The sequence below is a fragment of the Cetorhinus maximus genome, chromosome 14 (assembly GCF_964194155.1).
Source record: "Cetorhinus maximus chromosome 14, sCetMax3.hap1.1, whole genome shotgun sequence".
Taxonomy (NCBI): Eukaryota; Metazoa; Chordata; class Chondrichthyes; order Lamniformes; family Cetorhinidae; genus Cetorhinus; species Cetorhinus maximus.
The window spans coordinates 17,696,191-17,717,801 of NC_135892.1; the positions used below are offsets into that span (position 1 = coordinate 17,696,191).

Sequence of the window (21,611 nt, forward strand, 5' to 3'; positions counted from 1 at the left end):
ATTTGGGCCAAATTCACTATGCACTCCACTCACATTTTGTTGCAAGTTGCAACGACCCCTAATGTAAATGTGGTCAGTTATTTGAACGAGAGGTCAAGGAGTTCTCCAAGTGCCCTGAGCAACATCAAAAACTGACCAGCTGGCTGTTCATCTCACTTTGTTGTTGGAGAGCCCTTTGTGAATTAACTGCGCCATGACTTAAATCTGTCGTTTTCAGATTTCCAAAATGACCCTTTTTGGTCAAAACATGAAGCAATAGTTAGCAGGTTAAGTCGCATCCACCAGGAGAGTAAAAATCAGTTGATACTTCAGGCCTGGGCTCCGACCTCAAGAAGTGGAGAATGCTGAGCCTCTTAAAAGGAACAGAACAAGGGGGAAGGTTAAAAATGCAACAGTACACATGATCTGGAATATGTATTACATTACAACAGTGACTGGACTTCAAAAGTATTTGGTTGGCTGTAAAACTCTTTGGGACGTCCAAATGGTTGTGAAAGGAAAATGTGGCACTGTCTTGTTTTTTACTTTCAGACATATTCGCCTTAAGATGTGCTAATGCATCCATGTTAACAATGGTGCCTCCTGACGAGTGTCTCCCAGCGCAGATCTCTCCTAAACCAAAACATTCAAGGTTCCCCAAGACCCATTGCCAGGGAGAACTCTGTTTTGTCCACCAGGACTCAACCTTAGGGAAGCCCTTAAGATTTGGCTGTGGGGGAGCAGCTGGCTGTGCAGTATCTGTAGATCAGTATCTCCCAGTGTAAACAGGCTTTAGGTAGGCTGGTGAAACAGTTTGGAGAGGATGTGAACTGGATTCAATTGTTTCTGGTTGAAGAATATAGGAACAGGCCCTGACCAATCAGCCCTTTGAGCCTGCTCTGCCATTCAGTGAGATCACAATTGTTCTGAATCTTAACTCCAACAACCTGCTTTAGCTCCATAACCTTTAATATTGTTAACTAGCATTAGTCTATCAATCTCAGATTTCCACTACCCTCTGTGTGCAGATGAGGCTTCCAGGCATCACCCCTGAATGGCCCGGCTCTAATCTTAAGGTTATGGCCCCTCGTTCTGTGTCTTCCCAGCAAAGGACATGGGGAGAGCTTCTGCGGCGCTGACTCCAGCGGGCATGGGCGCGGGCGGGAGAGGAGAATTGGAGAGCCGTCGGCTTTCGTTTTCCCATTCCACCCACGACGATGCCCTCCAGTGTCAGGGCCGCAAAATCCCGCCCCGTGGCTTCCCCCGATCTACCCCACCAACTCCTCTAATCACCTTAAAGACCTCAATTAGATCACCCCTTAATCTCCCATACTCAAGGCATTACAAGCCGAGTCTCTCTGACCTGTCCTTACAATTTAACCCTTTAAGTCCCAATATCATTCTGGTGAACCAGCGTTGCATTCCCTCCAAGCCCAATATATTCCCATTGAGGTGCAGTGGCCAGACTGGAATGCAGTACTCTAAATGGGGTCGAGCCAGAACTTTAAACCTGTAACACAACTCCCACCCCTTTGTATTCCAGACCCCATGAGATAAAGACCAACATTCTTTAAGATTATTTTTTGTACCTTTTCTCCCTCGAAATGAGCCTGAAAAGGGCAAAGGTGGCATAATGTTGCACCCCAAGTACCTGATGATGAGAATTTTTTTCTTTTTCTTTCTTTGATGTAAATAAAGGCAGCTTGCTTCAGTGGTAACTCCTTCGTCTGCGGGTCACAAGGCTGTGGGTTCAAGTGCCAATCCAGAGATTTGAACACAATCTAGGCTGATGCTCCAGTGCAGTGCTGTGGGTGTGCTGCACTGTTGAAGGTGCTGCCACCTTTCGGAAAAGGCCTCATCTGCCCTCGGCACTATTTCAGAGACGAGCGGGGGAATCCTCTCAGTGTCCTGACCAATTTTTGTCCCTCCACCTGTACCTAAAACTGATTACCTGATCATTATTGAAGTGCTGTTTGTGAGACCTTGCGGTGCACAAAATGGCTGCAAGGATTTTCCCGACACTACAACAGTGACTGTGGGCGGAATCTTCTGATGGTGAACTTGGAGGCAGAAAGGGCCTTTAAATAGGCAGAATGGTGGCATACCTGAACCCTGCCATCTTCCCGCCTCCGCCAGGAAGGCCCATGGTCGCTCCTTGCCAATTGAAGCCTTCAAGTGACCAATTAATGGCCACTTAAGGACCTCACCCCACCACTGCTGGTATAAACCTAGCTGCAGGCAGGCCTGTCGCCATGTGGCACACACGACAACTGTGGGGGCTGCTTGCAAGCTCCCGGGGTGGGTTGGGGGTTTCGTGTCAGGTCCCTCAATCAAAGGCACTCTGCTTGATTGAGGGGCTTGACATTGAGATGGGGGAGCCCACTGAGAGGTGCTCAACTCCCCCTCGCCCCAACCCTGCAAAATCGCACAACCCCCACCCCCCCACCCACCCCCGGCCCCCGCCACATTACTTACCTGTGGTCTCAGTCATTCCACAAACCTGGGATTCCCGTGACTTTCCTTTTCTAGGCAGCCACGGCCCCCTCAGTGGTGCTGCTGAGTGCCAGAGGCCAACAGCTCTCAGCGGGAGAGACCTCTGCCTCCAGGGCCTTGATTCTAGGGTAAGACCCACGGGTGGCCTCACCGCCATCTGATTGGCTTGTGGTTCGATGGGCCTTCCCAAAAAGAGGCAGCGTGGGTCTGTCAATGGCTGTCCAGCCAGAAGGCAAGATGCCCCAGAACCTCAACAAGATTCCTCCCCTCACTTCTAAAAGCACTTCATTGGCTGTAAAGCCCTTTAAGATGTCCATAGATTATGAAAGGCGCGATATAATAATGTAAGTTCTTTCGTTTTTGCTAATATGTTTTAATCCCTCTTAAAGCTGTTTTAATCAGTGCTATCAAAATCATTCCATAAAACAATGCACCACATATGATTTCTTCACTCTAGTTTTGAATGGTATTGGCTTAATTTCTATGCTTTGGAGCTAAAACAGCCCTTGCTCCTAATTCAATAATTAGCACACAAGCCAGCTTCAACTGTAAGAATGCACTGCCTGAAAGAGTGATGAAAGCAGATTCAGCGGTAACTTTTGGAAGTGCATTGGATCGATACCTGAAAATGAAGCATTTTCAGGACAATGGGGAAAGAATCGGTATGGTGGGGTGGAGTGAGACTAATTGAATAGTTCTTTCAAAGAGCCGATACAGATGAGATGGGCTGAATGGCCCCCTTTTGTTGAGTTTCTATGAATGAGTTGTGACTACTGTATGATGTGTTGTTGAGTGTAATCCAGATTCTGATACAAAGGCTCACTCTTCATTGGAGTGCAGGCCTGGAATGCATCCCTACTTAGCTGAGCAAGTGGTGAGACATTTAAGAGGCCTGTATGATGGTGTTTAAGTCTTCATGGATGCTGAGTTATATGTGCGATGGACATTGCCCCTGCTCGGCTGAGTACAACTGGGAGTGTCCCCAGGCCGGAGGAGAGGGGGATTGCAGTCCATCCCATGGCTTCTCAATATCACCCAATGGTCAAGCTACAAAGCAGTAAAGGTCTGGCTAACCCTTTCTTCATACATGGTGGTAGAAGTGGGTTGAACTTTGTGGAAAAATTAAGGTAGTTCAAAACAAAATGCCAAAGCATTTGTTGAGAATTTAACACATTTTAGCTCTGAGATAATCCATTTTTGCTAAGACCTTTTTAAAATATTTGCAGTAGGAACATAGGATCAGGAGTAGGCCATTCAGCCCGTCAAGCCTGTTCTGCCATTCAATACAATCTTGGCTGATCATCCTCTTCAATGCCTTTTTCCCACACCATCCCCATATCCCTTTATGTCACTGGTATTTAGAAATCTATCGATCCCTACTTTAAACACACTCAATGACTGAGGTCCCATGGCCTTGTGGGGTAGAGAACGCCAAAGATTCACAACCCTCTGAGTAAAAACAATTCTCCTCATCTCGACCCTAAGCGGCTCCCCCCCCTTATTCCGAAATTGTGCCCCCAAGCAATGCTTGATGATCATAGAACAGACAGCAAAGAAAGAACTTATGAGCTGCATCTTCCGGTCGACGAGTGGGGGGTGGGGGGGGGTGGCGGGGCCCGCTCGCCAATGCGTAAAATGACGTCGGGTGACGCCGGGCGGGTGTCCCGACGCCAACCCGCGCGTCATTCACGTTTTTAGGTTGTTGGGCACGGAGCCGAGCCCACTGGCACCCGATGGTGGGGGGGAGACCCTGCCCCTACGTTTATAGAGTATCTTCTAAGACCTGAGAACATCTCAAACTGTTTTGCAGCCAATAAAATAATTTTTATTAATAATAGATTTTTTAACAATTAAATTTTAATAAGTTATCATCTTAAGATGGAAGCCGTATTGGAAAGGGACAAGCGAGGCCTTGAAAATAAAAGACTAAATTTAAATGCGACAAGGGTACCCCGAGGGCAAAAAGCCCTTCACGTTCTATCGGGAAGGAATGAGTGATTTTTTGACTGCGACTTTCTTTCGGTTAGTTCTCCCCCAGATTAACAGTCTCCATATAAGGTGAGAAGAAGGAGGAACAATTATATTGCGCTTTTTCTAACCACAGGATGTCCCACAGCACTTTACAGTCAATTAAGTACTTTTGGAGTATATCCACTGTTGAATGCAGGAAACACAGCAGCCAGATTGCACACGGCAAGGTCCCACAAACGGCAATGTGATAAATAATCAGATAATCTGCTTTTAGTGATGTTGGTTGACTCTCTGAAGCCAGGTTTGAACCCGTAACCTTCCAACTTTGAGGCAAGCATGTTACCGTTGAACCAAGGCTGCTACTTCAAGAATTTATTCAGAGGTAGAATTGATTCTTAGAAGAGAATTTAAAAAAACCTTGGTTAAATCTCTGCACGATGATTCGTCAAACACTGTGACGAGCTGTGTGTCATCACACCGTTAAAATATCCCTGAAAAGTGAATTGCCTTGCATGCGAAAAGCTCTCCGGTTTCCAGCCCCACCCTGGTATAAATAAAAATTTGTAAAGTGATTGGATAATAAAGTCATTAAGAGGTTTTTAATGAGGGCCAAATTTGCAGCGTCATCCCCTGTCTGCCTTTCTAAATGTTGGCAGCAGAGAGTCCTGTCACCTCAGTTTTACTCTGGTGCAGTATTTGCATCAAAACAGACCACAACAGGAAGTGTGTTAATCTCAGAACCTGAGGCAGGTCACCTGACAGCAGATGGTGGGAAGCAACGTGAACAGGTTCGTCTGGAATACTTTTGTTGTGCAGTTCAGCTTTTACGATGCAGAGCCTGTTGAAATAATTAAATGTTGCAATTAGGGCAGGTACGTTGCCCACCTTCTAAATAATGAAGCTCCAGCGATGGGGCAAGCCTCCAATAGTCAGCCTTTAAGATGAACGGGTGATGCAGATAGCTGTTGCGAGTATGCTTGATAGAGTGGCTCCCAACTTCCTTTTGGGTTAAATATGAGTAAATGTATAGATGTCTATACTTCCTGTCAAATGCTTGAGATCCGTGTACAATATGTCTGATGACATTTAGTGTCTCGGTGTGACATTTTAAATCCGTACGTACATTTAATTTTAATGAGAATATGCATCCATAATTAATGCAAACTGAGTAGCCCAGGCAGATTCTTTTTCCCCCAACGGTCAGGCTGTCTTTCTAAATAAGTCTCTTGCTTTTTTGGATGAATTGAACTGATTAAAGTTAACTCTGTATTGTGTGTAAACCTGCTGGTCAGCTGCATATTGGAAACATGGGCTTGTTGCGCATGAGACCCGTATTGGATTGTGTTGAGGGGACAGGACTGGGTGCCCCAACGCACACTTCCTGTGATATCAGTTACTGTCAAACTGATTAGAAAAGAAATTCAGTTTGTCTCTCCCCGAAACCAAAATAACCCCAATTAAATTCGTAAGTGACCTCTTCCTCAAAAAATGTTTAACGTGCCTCTTGATGGAAAGTTTGAAATAAGGTACTATAAAGTCAAGCCTCCCGATACAAATATGTATTTTATATAATGAAGTAATGCTGTTCCTTTTAATATGTGCTTTGACGTTTTTGCTTTAGGAAGCTGAATGATACCAAAAGCCGTTGAGACTATCACCAGGGGCAGAATTTTTAGTTCGGCGTGCAGTAGGGTGCCCAACCCGATTGGACGTGAAATCGCGCGAGATGATGTCGGGTGAGCATCCCGATGTCACCCCGCACTTGAGCGATATTTCAGTCTGTGGGCGAGCGCGAGTGTCGGAAGCGTGCCCGCCGACAATTAAAGTTGTCAAAGTTCCGGTTGTCCCCGATTTTTTTTTTGTGGCCCGCCCAACCTTACGGCTGGCGGGCGGGCGAATCTGCCAGGCAGACTTTCAATTTTTGCTGAAACCTCATCCAAGGGCAGGATGAGGTTTCCATTATTAAATTTAAAAAAATACGGACAGAATTTTCATAATGTACATGTTCAGGTGACTGATTCTAATGCGTGGACATTTTTTTCCAGATTTTAAAATCTTTATTTAATTGCTTTGAATGCTATGACACAGCAGTTGGTAAAGGCTGAGTTGTTTAAATCCCAGAGGGAAACTTGAATAACCGTCATAACCTATATTTTCAATTGGTATGTTTGAGATGCAGCTCTGAATTCAGTAGTAATAAGACCACCGAGTCTCGAGAGGTTTTTTTTACAAAACTAAATTAAACATTTATTAATACAGGAAAGATTGTACGCACTTACATGTGTCTACAAAATTACTACTATAATAACCACAAAAACCCCCTAGTTAAACTGGCTCTCAGGTACACCCCCGTTAAGGCAACAGCAAAACTCATAAATTTTTAAAAACCCCAGGCAAAGCATGTTCGACCCTAAGAATTCAAAATGAGGTTCCTCGCACACACAGTTGCAGGTGTACAGGATGGTTAGACCTTAAATGCCTCTGACTTACACACACAAACTCCTTCCTGTTTATATTTAACTTTTGCTTTGAATGTAAATTTTCCATTGTATTACTAGGTTTTTAAAATTTACCCCTCCTAACAATAATCCTTTCATTCCACTAATTTTATTAGTAATTGTTTGGTGTCTTCTAGCGAGGTGCAAAATTTCATCTTGAATGGTTTATTCAACAAATGCAAATGTACCCCCTTGACATCTATGTTTCTAAACTTCCCCATGTTTATCTAATTACCATTTGAAACCTACTTCTTTCTACACATCAATGCACCCAGACTAGCTGGCTTTAATCCAGTTAAGACACACACATAGACACACGCACATAGACGCAGACCCTACTACAATTCCAATTTAACAGTAATTTCCAATAACATTCTAGACATTGAAATCTCTTCATGACATGAAGCCTTCAGCTCCCTGAGGCAGCTCTCTGCCTTCAGGGAGCTTTCATTCAGTGCTTGCCCGTGCTTACATCAGCGCCCGCCCTCCTCCTGCCCCCACCTTGGCAGTGCTGAGCGTTTCAGCCCGTGCTTCACGATGGCTGGCCGTTAATTGGCGGTCGGGGGGGCTGATCATGGGCGGAGGTCCTTTCCCCGGCCGCTCCCGGGCCCGCCGATCGCGCCCTCACGCTGACCTAAAAATCCTGCCCCAGGAGTTCGCTGAGGGGGTCACTCTATGCAACTTCAGCAGGTGGCCAACAGATGGTACGGAGGAGCTTCACTAGAATATACCAGGAACTATGGTTATGTGGAGAGACTGGGACATTTGGAATTGTTCTCCATAGAATAAAGGGAGATTTAATAGGGGCGTTCAAAACGATGAATAGTTCTGACAGATGGGGCGAAACTGTTTGTACTGGCAGGCAACCAAGCAATGAGAGAACACAGATTTAAGCTAACCAGAGAAAAACCTGAGAGAGAAATGAGAAGGAGGGAAATGAGTCTTTTTTTCTTGTGCAGCGCATGAGTTACAATGATGTGAATTCACTGCCTGAAAGTGTGGAGGATTTTTTAGTAACCTTCAAAAAGGAGTTGGAAATATAGTTAAAAAGGAAAGGTTTGCAGGACAATGTGGAAGTGCAGGGGTGTTGGACTAACTGGAGAGCTTGTTCGAAGAGCTAAAACAGGTATTGTAGGCCTAACAGCTGACGTCAATGCTGCAAGATTCTATGATGAAGCTCCATTTACACGTCTACCAGAATTTTGACTGATGAAACCACGGTAACCAATATGGAGGGCCCCACACCCACCGAGTGGAAATTCTAGGTGTATATCCTTATGCTCCCTGTCACGTCAAAACAACTTTAAGCTAACTAAAAAATGTTTTTTTTCTCAATGGAGCGGTCAAGTGTCAGCTGTGGCTCAGTGGGTAATGTTCTTGCTTCTGAGTTGGAAAGTTGTAGGCTCAAGCCCCACTTTGAAGATTTGAGTCTGTAACCTGGGTCAACACTTCAGTGCAGTGGTGAAGAATTATTTAGAAGGGAGATATAGTTTTCATGAAAGGCCTCGATCCAGTGAAGGGACGACATGTGGACACTCTCCAGTCTCTGGAGTATCTGGTGTTGGAATCTATTTATAGCCAATTATAAAGGGGGTACAGCAATTTTCTCCTTAAGCTCAATCTGTAATCGTAACTCGTCTTGTCAGAGTTCAACCTTCATCGTCAAAGGGCAGGTAGTGTGCATCACGGCCATCTCTGAACGCTTCCCCAAAGACTGCTGGAAGAGACATTATTTGTACTTCCCTAAAATCCAAAGCCATAAATGTTACATTTGCAACAAGGACACCAAGCCTACTTCATGCCAATGTAAAGACTGCAAGAACCAGTGAATCACTTTTTGAAGTTCATTCGTGGGATGTGGGCGTCCCTAGTTTCCCTTGAGAAGTTGCTGGGGAGCCGCCATCATGAACTGCTGCAGTCTATGTGGTGAAGGTGCTCCCACAATCTGTTAGGTCAGAAGTTCTTGGACCTTTTACTCAGTGGCAGTGGAGGAATGGTGATATATGTCCAGTGCAGGAGCCGTGTGACTTGGAGGCGATGCTGTTTTGATGTGTTTGCTTGTAATTGCTCTGCTAGGTAGTGGAGGTCATGTGTTTGGATGGTGTGTTGAAGGAGCCTTGGCGAGTTGCTGTTGTGCATCCTGTAGATGGTACACACTGCTGCCACTGTGCACTGGTGGTGGAGGGAGTGAATGTTTAAGGTGATGGATGGGGTGCCAATCGAGCGGACTGCTTTGTCCTGGATGGTATTGAGCTGCTTGAATTTTATTGGAGCTGCACCCACCCAGGGCAAGCGAAGAGTATTCCAGCACCCTCCTGATCTACACCTTATGGGTGGTGAAGAGGCTAATCACCACAGGATACCCAGCTCCTGACCTGCTGCCGTGTCCAACGCTGGCCTAGTTGAGCTCCTGGAAGAAACTTGGCTGAATGTCAGACAAAGTGGTGCAAGACAGGAGATTGAATTTTTAATTCAGCAGCATGGGTCGCTCATGTTTGTAGGTGTGGGAGCACTGCTCTGCTAGCTCAGTGTTGAATTGTGCCCTGTTAGCAGAATGCTATATTGATAAATGAATATTTCATGCGCATTTTGAGGTTTCTTTTCGTAACGTGCATTAACGTGATCCTCCTGCTGTTGCACATCCCCAGGTCTCATTACGCAGGCAGCTGGTAACAGAGAAATTGAACGAGTGGGCGCTGTTCAATGAGAAAAACAAGGAGCTGTGCGAGTGGCTGACCCTGATGGAAAGCAAAGTGTCGCAGAATGGAGACATCAGCATTGAGGAGATGATTGAGAAACTGAAGAAGGTAAATCCTGAAACTCCACCCGAAACGTTTTTGGAACGATTATGAGACCCCGTTATTTAGAACGCACTGGCCCACATTTCCCTTTCTCAGTGCAGAGATGCAAGCACTATATATTCCCCATCTGGTCTTCAAGCGATTCAGAACTTCCTTTAACCCCTCCCCCACCAAAAAAAAAACGACTGCATTATCCAGGGGAAGTCGGCAAATTGAGAAACCGCCTGGTGCACGCTCGCTCGAAACCTCGCGCCGATTTTAAAATAGAGCTTTAAAATTCTGAGCAGGCCCTGTCTCGGCCCAAGGTGGGGAAATAGGTTTGGATGGAGCCCCCTTTGTCAGAGAGATTTGTGGGTCAGTAACATTATGCCTCTTTTGTAAGCAAAATCAATATTCCGCCTGGTAGCTTTCTCTACTGGGACCTGCTTCAAAATTTATATGGAAGGGAGGGGAAAGGGCAAGAAATCAAAACCGTGGGCTGGATTTCACGGGGCGCCATAGTCCCCACCAGCTCACCAGGCAAAAAGGCAGTGGGAAACCCTCCCAAGATTGCGTCGGTTTCCCCACAGCAAGTTAACACGAGGAGCAGCAATAATTGCTTTAAGGCAAGACTCCCATCCCTATCCCAAAGGAAATCCCGCCTTAGAGAGTTGCAGACCAATTGGATACCAGCAGCCCTATAGTCCCAGCAGCGCCACTGGGAGTGCTGGCCACTGTTGGGACTAAAGGTAGCCCCACCACGCCGAGGAGTGCAGGTGAGTCCGGTGTTGGGGGTCTTGGCAAGGGGAGGTCTGATGGGCCCAGGGGGCCGGCAAAGGAGGTTTCCCAACCCTCTGCCCAACACTAGCCAGTGCTGCTAATGCTGCCGGGCTTCCTACATTGCGGGGTCCTCCAACCTCTCTGGGTAAAATACCAGCGGCAGTGGAATACCTTAAGTGACTATTAAATGACCATTTAAGGGCGTCAACATGGCCAAGAGCAGATGGGCCACCCAATGCCTCCCCTGTACCCCCATAAAATTTCAGATAGGTCCGGTGTTGGGGAGGCAGGCAGCTGGAAGGGCACCTGCTTAATTTTACGTGTTTTCCCTGCCTTCAGATCTGCTGGTGTAAAATCCAACGCCAGGGCATTTTGGACTTTGTGTGTGCACAGAACATGGATGCACTCTGCACAGGGAGAGGCTGGTGAACTGCATGGCACCTCAAGGTTACCCTAGCTGACTCCATTAGGGGTCATTTTCATCCATGCACCCTCTTACTAAACTGGTGGAAATGATCACCAGCCTCTGGTAGAACCAGCCTGCCATTTTATCCCATTGAAGCCAGCAGATTGGGAATTGAGTAGGTTCTACAAAGGATGGGTGATTCCTCTCCCAGATTACCTCTCTGGCAGTGGCACTGAAAATTTCCCTCTTCCCCAGTTGATCCAAGCACAGGATCCCTGTGAATCCTCCCCTGCGGGACAAGACCACCTCACCAAAAGAGGAGGAGCTTGCAGATGGCGAGTGTGGTCTTTGGCCAGTTGATCTGGTTGCTAATCGAGAGCCTTTTCCCTTCCGATCGCCCAAACGATCAGCGCCAGCTGAGTGCAAACCTCTAACAGGAGCCTCCCACATTGTCCGCAGGACTATCAGGAGGAAATCACAGCAGCGAGGGAGAACAAAATGCAGCTGCAGCAGATGGGCCAGAGGCTGATCCGAGCAAGTCACGAGAGCAAAGCGTCCGAGATCGAATACAAACTGGGCAAGGTTGATGACCGCTGGCAGCATCTGCTGGACCTGATTGGTGCCAGGTAAGTGATGTACGATGACCTGTTGGACCTGTTTGGTCAATGACGCGTACAGTACCTATTAGATCCGATTGACACTTGTCAGACATAACACTCCATTTACATGGATGCTGAATATTGAAGGTCCTTTTAAGTTTGAGGTCTTATTGTCTTCACCGACTAATTGAAAGATGTCAATGTGTCTGCAGATCTGCTCCTTTCTGGTTTGTCTTTAGCTATAACTGGGGAAATTCCAACAAGTTTATTTTTTGGGTCGACTCACCAACTGCAGGAGATCAGAGGGTCAGAAAGGGTTATATTATGAGGACCATTTGCATCGACTTGACTTGTGTTTCTGTGAGTGTAGGAGATAAGGGGTGATCTAACTTAAATTGATAAAAAGATTTGATAGATTCAATACAAGGAAACAGTTTTCTTAAGAGGCAAACTGTGCTTTGGGAAGGATATCAAGGCCTGAGAGTGGGTGCACAGCAGATCTGCTAGAATTGCAACAGGAATTAAAGATTTCAGTTATGTGGAGAGACTGGAGAAACTAGAATTGTTCTCCTCAGAGCAGAGAAGGTAAAGGGATAGAGTAAATATGGAGAAACTGTTTCCATTGACTGAGGGGCGTGTAACCAGAGGATGCTTATTTCAGGTGACGGGTTAAAGAACCAGAGGCGGGGAAAGAAGTTGCATTTGCAAGTTATGACCTGGAATGCAATGCCTGTGAAGGGATGCTGGAAGCAGATTCAATCATTACTTCCAAAAGGCAATCAGATAGGTACTTGAAGAGGAAAAGTTTGTAGGCCTATGGAGAAAGAGCAGGGGACTGGAACTAATTGGATAGCTCCTTCAAAGAGCCAGCCCAAGCGCAATGGGCCAGATGGACCCCTCCTTCCCTGCAGTATCATACTATGATTTTATAGTTTTAAAATGAGAACCAGGCCAATTGAGGAATGAAATCCAGAAGCAACATCCTTCACACAAAAGAGCAGTGGAACCAGAACTCCCATCCAAAAAGGTTACAGATGCAGGAGATCAGTTGGAACTTTGAAGACTGAGTTTGATAGACTTATATTGGTTAAGGTTGTCAAGGGATTTGTATCAAAGCGGGGTGTCGGAGCATAGCGAGTGTGTGGTGTCAGAGCATAGCATGGTGCGGTGTCGGAGCACAGCAAGTGTGTGGTGTCGGAGCGTAACAAGCATGTGGTGTCAGAGCGCAGCGTGGTGTGGTGTCAGAGTGTAATGTGTGGTGTCAGAGCGCAGCGCGGGTGTGGTGTCAGAGTGTAATGTGTGGTGTCAGAGCGCAGCGCGGGTGTGGTGTCAGAGTGTAATGTGTGGTGTCAGAGCGCAGCGCAGGTGTGGTGTCAGAGCGCAGTGTGGTGTGGTGTCGGAGTGTAATGTGTGGTGTCAGAGCGCAGCGCGGGTGTGGTGTCAGAGTGTAATGTGTGGTGTTGGAGCGCAGCGCAGGTGTGGTGTCAGAGCGCAGTGTGGTGTGGTGTCGGAGTGTAATGTGTGGTGTTGGAGCGCAGCGCGGGTGTGGTGTCAGAGCGCAGTGTGGTGTGGTGTCGGAGCGCAGTGTGGTGTGGTGTCGGAGTGTAATGTGTGGTGTTGGAGCGCAGCGCGGGTGTGGTGTCAGAGCGCAGGTGTGGTGTCAGAGCGCAGTGTGGTGTGGTGTCGGAGTGTAATGTGTGGTGTTGGAGCGCAGCGCGGGTGTGGTGTCAGAGCGCAGTGTGGTGTGGTGTCGGAGTGTAATGTGTGGTGTTGGAGCGCAGCGCGGGTGTGGTGTCGGAGCGCAGTGTGGTGTGGTGTCGGAGCGCAGTGTGGTGTGGTGTCGGAGTGTAATGTGTGGTGTTGGAGCGCAGCGCGGGTGTGGTGTCAGAGCGTAATATGTGGTGTTGGAGCGCAGCGCGGGTGTGGTGTCGGAGTGTAGCAAGCGCAAACTGTCAGAGTGTACAGTTGAGATGCAGGTTGGCCATGATTAATTTGAATGTTGCAGCAAACCTGAGAGGTTGAATGGCCAAAGAAGCAAGCATTAATTCCAGATGTTGTATTCTTGGAGAGAATTAATAAAATCAGCATGTCTTGAGGAATTGGCAGCTCAACTTCATGCTACAATTGGCCAATGCACAACACAGCCGAAGAATCAGACCTAACACCTTCTGGTATGTGTTGCTCAGTGTCACATGATTTCCTTTGCCCCTCTTTTTGTTTCACCCAATGGGGCAAGAGTGTAGAATGGGTGATATTCATTGGCTGCCTTTTATATTTCCTGCCCAGTTGACTTCAGTTTGTCATTTTACACCATCAGCCAAAGTTAACATTACTGTGCCCCTCGTTGGGGTACAGTTCCATGGGTGCCACTTAACTTAACTTTGATACCTCTTCACAGGTGAGCTCAGGTAGCCCTACCTGGACTCACCCCCACCTGAAGCGTATGCACAGATGTTTCCAGCAGGTCAAGCTTAGTTAATGCACTGCAGACATGGGGATCTTTCTGGTCTCTAGCTTCTCACTGATCCCTAGGTACTTCCGTACGGAGAGGGATTTGGATTAATGCCCAAAGCCTGATCCCCACACACTCGATTGTGAGGCGAGCACAGAACTGAAGTTGGCCTTGAGGCGTACCCATTGCCCGTGGATAGCCAAGCTCCTGCTTTTGATATATTCTGGCAGTTCTAGCTTTAGCTCAGTGGTGGCACTCTCACCTCTGAGTCAGAAGGTTGCATGTTCAAACCCCGCTCCTGATGCTCCTGCACATAATCTCAGCCCACATTCCAGCGCAGCATAAGTTGATTTTATAACATTAGTTTTCCCCAGTAATAAAACCCGTGGGGCCTGATACACAGACGCAAGTATGGAGTCACATATAGGCCAGACCAGGTAAAGACAGCAGGTTTCCTTCCCTAAAGGACATTAGTGAAATTGTTGAGTTTTTACAACAATCTGACAGCTTTGTGGTCACGTTTACTGATATCGGCTGAATCCAACAGCTTTCTTCAGAACAGGACAATAGTATCCTGGCTTCCAAGATTTGAGGATCACACACCATGGCCGACTCCTTTTCATTAAAGAAAATGGCCACAGCACAGGGCAGCCCATAGTTGCTGCAAGAGATCTCCACTCAACCTGCCGGAGCTGAGCTTTCTGGAGAAACCCTTGACTTTTTTTTTCTTTTCACAACCATGAAAATCAAACTATAATCTGCTGTCATGTAATAAAACAGCTGTTAGATCCTTAAGCAGCTGCTCCTGCCATTTTGACAGCTCTCCTTTCATGTAGTTACAAAGGGACTTTGTGTGGTACTGCACGTCTGTCTCCCCGTGAGTTGGATGCAGGGCTCCTTTAACATCAGCTGCTGAACACGCTGCTGCGGTTGTTGTTGGGACAGATTCGTTGGACGGTCAGCTGTCCAAACGCTCACCGCACGTCGTTTTGAGCCGGAACCCCAACATCTGGTTCAAACCCAGGTCCCGGGCCTGCACCTAGTTGGGAGCAGTCGCCCACCATCGCTTTTGGATGGATTGGACAGTTAGTGGCCAGAGGGCTGGCTCACTGTCCAATTAAGGACAGCCAGAGGGCTCTCGCAGCTGTAGAGCCAAGAGGAGGCCCTTCGCACAGAAGGAGCTGCAGCCTGCCAAGGGAGAGAGACACGACGCCCCTGTCTTCAGACTCCCTCAGCACTTCAAAAAATATTTGAAATAGAAAATGGCTCTAGCTGCTGGACCACCATTCTGGAGTGTAAGTGGACAGGTAAGTGGGGCAGGGGGAAAGGGCCTCAAAGTCATCCTAGAGCCCTGGTCCCTTGGCCTGCCATTGGGAGGCCACCTCCAGACAGCTGCCAAGCTCCCGACGCCCCGGGGCAACTAGAAAATTCTGATTCGTGGCCTTAATCACGTGGCCTTTGAATTACCTTAAGCTATCCGCTGTTTGCAAGTGGGTAGCAGTTTCATGCCCCATCTGGCCTTCCCAAAAATGGCTGCAGGGCTGGATGGTGGAAAACCTGACATGCCGGCCGACAGCGCAAAATTACGCGCCCGCCTGCCCTCCCCGGTTCTGCCCCTTCCCCCACCAATCAGCCTCTGAAAATCCTACCCAATATTTCAACTTGGTGAGGGGGGGGTGGCGGGGGGCTGTGGTGGTGTGGGGGGGTGGGGGTGGGAGGAGCATTGTTGGATAGAGTAAGAGATGCACACCAAAGCAACAGTAGGCAATAGCCAAAGGAGCATCCCCATTGGCTGTATTCTGAAGCGTTTCCTAAGTTAGGAGTTAGACATTGCCCTTAATGTATTGGTAAAAGCCCAAACTGCATTTGTGGAGAAATCCCCAGTGAATCCCCATCTTCACTAATAGAGGGCTATTTGTTTCAGTGTTGCTGATGGTGTTACTCTTGTGCCCACTGTGAGAGTGCGGCTCACGATTGGTTGACATGATATACCACCACAAGTGCACTGATCAGCAACTTCGTTACCACGGTCAGATTAATTTCTTTCACTAATACAAGCTGAGCTGTTCGAAAAGAAAGAGCTCTGCACTTAACTTTCATGACATCAGGATTTCCAAAAGCATTCCACGGCCAATGAGATACTCCTGAAGTGTCTGAAGTCACTGTTGTACTGTGGGAATCCCACAGCAGCCAATTTGTGCACAGAAAGCTCCCATAAACAACAATATGATAATGACCAGATCAACAGTTTTAGTGATGTTGATTGATACTGCCCAGACTAATCTAAATTTGTTGCTTTTCTCTATCAGTACAAAAAAAGAGTAAGATACGTTTTTAATATTGTTTGGCATGTTTGATAGGTGGTTTGTGATGTTTTTGGCTGTATTGGCTCAATTGTTGAACTGTTAGAATGAAACCAGGAGACTGGTCCCACGCAGCGTAGTCCAGAATTTACCTCACTCTGCTTCATGGAGTTCACCCTGGCTGGTCCCAGCATGAGCGGCATGGATGAAAATGGTCTCAGGGAGATTTCAAAACCCTCTGTACTACACGTGGGATTGTGCCATGCTTTGGCGTTATTATGGTATGACGGGTGGTAATTGCCGGGCTGACCACATCCCAAATGGAAACTTGGCTGCATTACCACAACATTTTGCAATTTGCATTTTTATTACAAGAAGATATATGCACTGAAGTCAGAAGTAAAGAGTCCACGACCACTTTTGGAGATTTTAAATATTAAAACATTTATTAACAGAAGAAAAGAAAGCTTAGCACACAAGATTACAGTTACACAAGTAAATTTAGTCTTACAGCATTTACCAAACGATTTCTACTTAGCTAGACTCCAAATAAACACCTTTTTTCCAGGCAACAGTCCAAATAGATTCTTAATCTATAAGACATCCAGTAACATTACCACAAGGCAACCACTGTTGCTATAAGGGAGGTATTTCATAGCTTCTCTCTCCCTCTCACTCAACAATGGAATTCCAAGGCTTGTAACAAAACCTTGCTTTCTGGTAAAAGCAAGCACTTCCCTGGGGTGGCTAAAGGCTGCTTTTTCACAGGTCTGCCTTCGCACAGCCCACCTTTCAAGATCTCACATGACTACTCTGATACAGCTTTCAGTCTTTCCTTAAATATAGTTTCTCCCCCTCTTATCTCTAAACCCATAGTTCTAAACTTGCTTTGAAACTCAAACTGTTCCAAATATAAAACCTTTCATGTTTCCATCTCAACGAGATTTTCCCATGCTATCTCCATATCCCTTAATATAACTTGTCTCCAGAAACCTGTCGATTTCTGTTTTGAACACGCTCAATGATTGAGCTTCCACAGCCCTCTGGGGTAGAGAATTCCAAAGATTCACTATTCTCTGAGGGAAGAAATTCTTCCCCATCTCAGTCTCTCAAATGGTCCACCTATAAGACATACAAAGGAGCAGAAATTAGGCCATTCGGCCCATCGAGTCTGCTCCGCCATTCAATCATGGCTGATAAGTTTCTCAACCCCATTCTCCCGCCTTCTCCCCGTAACCTTTGATCCCCTCACTTCTTATTCTGAGACTATGTCCTCTAGTTCTAGACTCACCAGCCAGGGGATACATCCTACCTACCTACATCCTGTCATGCCCTGCAAGAATTTTGTAAGTTTTAATGAGATCACCTCTCGATTCTTCGAAACTTTACAAAATACAGGCCTAGTTTCCCCAGTCTCTCCTCATAAGACAATCCCAACAGCCCAGGGATTAGTCTGATGAACTTCCGTTGCACTCCCTCTATGTCAAGTATATCCTTCCTTAGGTAAGGAGGCCAAAACTGCACACACTAATTCAGCTCCTCGAGCCTGTTCTGCCATTCAATTGAATCTACGCTGGAGCTTTATCTACTCTTAATATCGTTCAAAAATCTCTCAAAAAAAATCACATTTTTGACATTTTCAAATGGTCCCTGGCCTTAAAAGATTTTTGATGGAAATGGCACCTTTCTCAATCTCAGGCTGTCCCAAAGGGCTTTACAGCCAATAGAATTCTTCTAACGTGTTGTCACTGTTGTAAATTGTGGCCAACAATTATTTGCCCATCCCTCATTGCCATGAGGGCATTGAGTTAACTATGTAGTGTAGGACTGCATTCACATGTATGTGGACTGCATAAAGATACCAGGTTCACTCCTCTGAAGGACTTTAGTGACCCCAGCTGGCTTGTTCACGACAGTCGGACAGTTTGTCACGGCCACATTTTCTGCTGTCAGCCTACAAATCACGTTTATACCTTGCCCAACTGGGATTTGAACTCATGACCACTGAGCTGGCTGCCTAGTACCAGAACCCTTCGGCCTCTGCGCCTTGCCTATGTTGTAATAGGGAAGTGCAGCCTTATTTCTGGTCATTCTGTTGCTTTGCTTAGAGAGCGGTGGTTGGATAGTTAATAAAGATTTGATAAAGGCCAGAAGTGTAGCTCGATGTTGAGCAAAGTACGCTGGCAGCAATGTGTTAAACAGCTCTGATTCACTTACTGTTTGTGTATGATGAATGAAGACAAAGAGAGCACAGTACTTGAACTATAATTCTTCTTAAAGAAATTGTGCTGAGCAACATTAGCCCTTGGAGAATGGAATGTTTCCATTTCAAATGCCCATTGTTGGCATTAGGCACTCCCAGGTGTGGCATATAGGCAGGCAGAAGCTATAGCAAAGCACTGAAAAACACCCCTCTGCCCCAGACTCAGAGGACCACCCTCTATTGCATCATTGTGACCATTTTAATTGTTTCCTACATCTGAGTAAGAAAGATTCCCCATTGGCGCTGCGTCAGGGTCCCTACACCTGGTGCCACATCCAGGCTAGACCAGTTGGTGCCAAATTTGGAGCAGTTCTTCACAGGTAGCATGTGTCCAATTCTTTTCACAAACAGCCATTACAGGATAACAGAGGAGCCTCCTATCCAAGCAATGTAGGCTGGATTTGAACTCTGCTCACTGCTGTAAAAGGCTAATATGCAATCCATCGTTCCCCTTAGAAAAACAATGACAGTCTGTATTATATAGTGCCTTTAACGTAGTAAAGAATGCCAAGGTGCTTTAAGGATTATTACCAGACAAATTTGAGACTGAACCGCACAAGAAGCCATTAGGGGAGGTAACCAAAAGCATGATCAAAGGGGTAGGTTTTAGGGAGAACTTCAAACAGGAGAGAGATATGGAGAAGTTTAGGGAGGGAATCCCAGTGAAGGATAAGGGTTACAACTTGCATTCATAGGCTAGAGGGAGGACCCCCAGCTCCCAATGCTGGATCTCATTGATGGGCGAAGCAGGCTGGCCTGTTATGTTACAGGCCGGCATGGCTGGGGGATGAGATTATTGAGACTGCCTCAGACAATCAGCTTGGTGTTAAATGCTTAGCCCTGTAGTGGTGACTTGCTGACCTACTTCTGAAGAAGTTGATGGTTAGGCAACAGGCACAGTTTGACCCCCTCCTCCCCCTTCCCTGGTCACAGTGGAGATGAAGAGGCTCAGGAGAGAATTCCAGAGCTTTGGACTGAGGCAACCGAAGGCACCGCCACCAGTGGTCAAGGGATGAAAATTGTGGATGTGCAATAAGTCAGAATCGGAAGAGCACAGAGATCTGGAAAGGGTTGTCAGCCTGGGGGAGGTCAGAGAGATTGGAAGGGCTGAGGCCACGGAATATTTGAAAATGAGGATGAAGCTTTTAAAATCAAGGTGTTGCTTGATCAGGAGCCAATGTAGGCCAGCGAGCACAAGGGTGATGGGCGAAGAGCCCTAGGTACGGGTTAGGAGACAGGCAGCAGAGTTTTGGACGAGCTCAAGTTTACGGAGCAAACTGAGTATTGAAACAGCCAAATCCAAAGGCATGGATGAGGGTCTCAGCTGTTCATTGGCTGAGGAGAGGAGTGAGGCAGTCTTAAGAACATAAGAAATAGGAGCAGGAGTAGGCCATTCAGCCCTTCGAGCCTGCTCTGGCATTCAGTGATATCGCACTGATCCACTTCAACACTATTTTCCTCCACTATCCCCGTATCCCTTGATGTGTTTAATATGTAGAAATCTATCTATCTCAGTCTTGAACATACCCAACGACTGAGCCTCTACAGCCCTCTGGGGCAGAGAATTCCAAAGGTTCACCACCCTCAGAGTGAGGAAATTCCTCCTCATCTCGGTCCTGAATGGCCTGCCCCTTATCCTGAGACCACGTCCCCTGGTTCTAGACTCACCAGCCAAGGGGGAAACATCCTTCCTGCATCTACCCTGTCGAGCCTTGTTAAGAATTTTGTATGTTTGAATGAGATCACCCCTCATTCTTCGAAGCTCCAGAGAATAAAGGTCCGGTCTGTTTAATCTTCCCCCCGGTGATAGTGATCGCCACAATGATTGGAAGCCAGGGTGAATGAGAGAGGAAAGTGAAATTTCTGGAATCGTTTAAGAAGCAGCTGGATGGGGGCGGGTCCGATGGCGCCAAACTGAACGGATGAACTATGATTGCCTCAACGGCCTTCATCATCTGTGACTAATGTGTGTGTGTGTGTGTGTGTGTGTGAGACAGTGTATTTAAGAAAAAAAATACACAAATCGTCCGTAAGCATCCTGAGTGCCAGTTTGGAACTGAAGTAGAAAAACAAGCTGAAATCAGAAGTAGATTGTTATCCCGTGAAGTTAGTAAAGCTCCATGAACGTGTGTGCACATTTGGGAACTGGAGCAATTGGAATTCAGATCATGGCTTTGCTTCCGTTTGAATCTGACCCCTAGACATGATGCCCTTTTAAATGGGTTTCTAGCCCCGTCAGTGAAGAGAACAGGAGCTGGAATGAGAGGCTTCTTTAAGCAGCTAAAATAATTAGCCGTGCGGACAGGAAATTCCCTTGTGCTGTGCTATCTTAATGCGTAAGGGACCCTTTAGAGAGATAAGGATGTGTCCTGTCGATGATTGGGGAGGTGGGGGGGGCTTTTCATCCAATATCCCTATTGGCACCGATTCCAGCCGCTTTGGGTCTCTCGCTAAACTGGGTTGTGGGAGGCTGAACAAAAGAGGGTTTTGTTTGCTGTGAAATAAAATTGCTGGATTCCAAACGGGCTGAGCTAAGTTTGAGAAGCTGCCGCTGGCCCAGGCCTCGAGGGATTGTTACCGCATTCTGACAGTGTCTGGCCAAGCTGAGCAGCTACACATATAAAACAGAGTGAGTCAGTTTAACTCCTTTTATGCCGGAACTTCCTGAGCGACGCTTCGAGTGCTCCAGCTCTCTCTGTGGGCCCCACATCCTGGGATCGGTCGAGAAGCCACACATTCACTGGAGCTGATTTATGCTCGACTTTGCTGCTGCTTTTAATGAGAAGGGGAGGCTGCTGGATTTTTTTTTTTTGCCGGTTGCTGGCAAATGTATGTGAGGCAAACTCTTGTGAACGAGTTTCTTGAGCTTTTTCAAAAACCCAATGTGTTTTTCTGAATGAAGCAGTAATTTTCCCCGTCTGGCTGGGCTTGAGCATTAAACTCGTTTGTCCTGGGGTCTCAGCAATGCTCGGATTTCATTCCGCTCCTGCCCTGTTTGCTTTCATCATTTTCCCTGCTTTTTTGTGAAGTCGGAGCTAGGATTGTGGGTCATGATGCCTGCCTCTTTGTTAATGTGCTTTGCCATTA

General features: G+C 46.8%; 1 protein-coding gene across 2 annotated transcripts in view; it reads left to right on the forward strand.

Annotated features, from left to right (window-relative positions):
- Positions 1-21,611, forward strand: part of syne1b (spectrin repeat containing, nuclear envelope 1b) — a 447,660-nt gene that overhangs the window by 359,437 nt on the left and 66,612 nt on the right. The window contains exons 1-3 of one of the 2 annotated variants that reach the window (XM_078556588.1): positions 5,197-5,231; positions 9,590-9,748; positions 11,367-11,533. In XM_078556588.1, the coding sequence (XP_078412714.1) occupies positions 9,683-9,748; positions 11,367-11,533 (233 nt within the window). In that variant the 5' untranslated portion in view covers positions 5,197-5,231; positions 9,590-9,682. Of the gene's footprint in view, positions 1-5,196; positions 5,232-9,589; positions 9,749-11,366; positions 11,534-21,611 lie in introns of those variants that run through there. The other variant, XM_078556589.1, reaches the window with a different exon arrangement.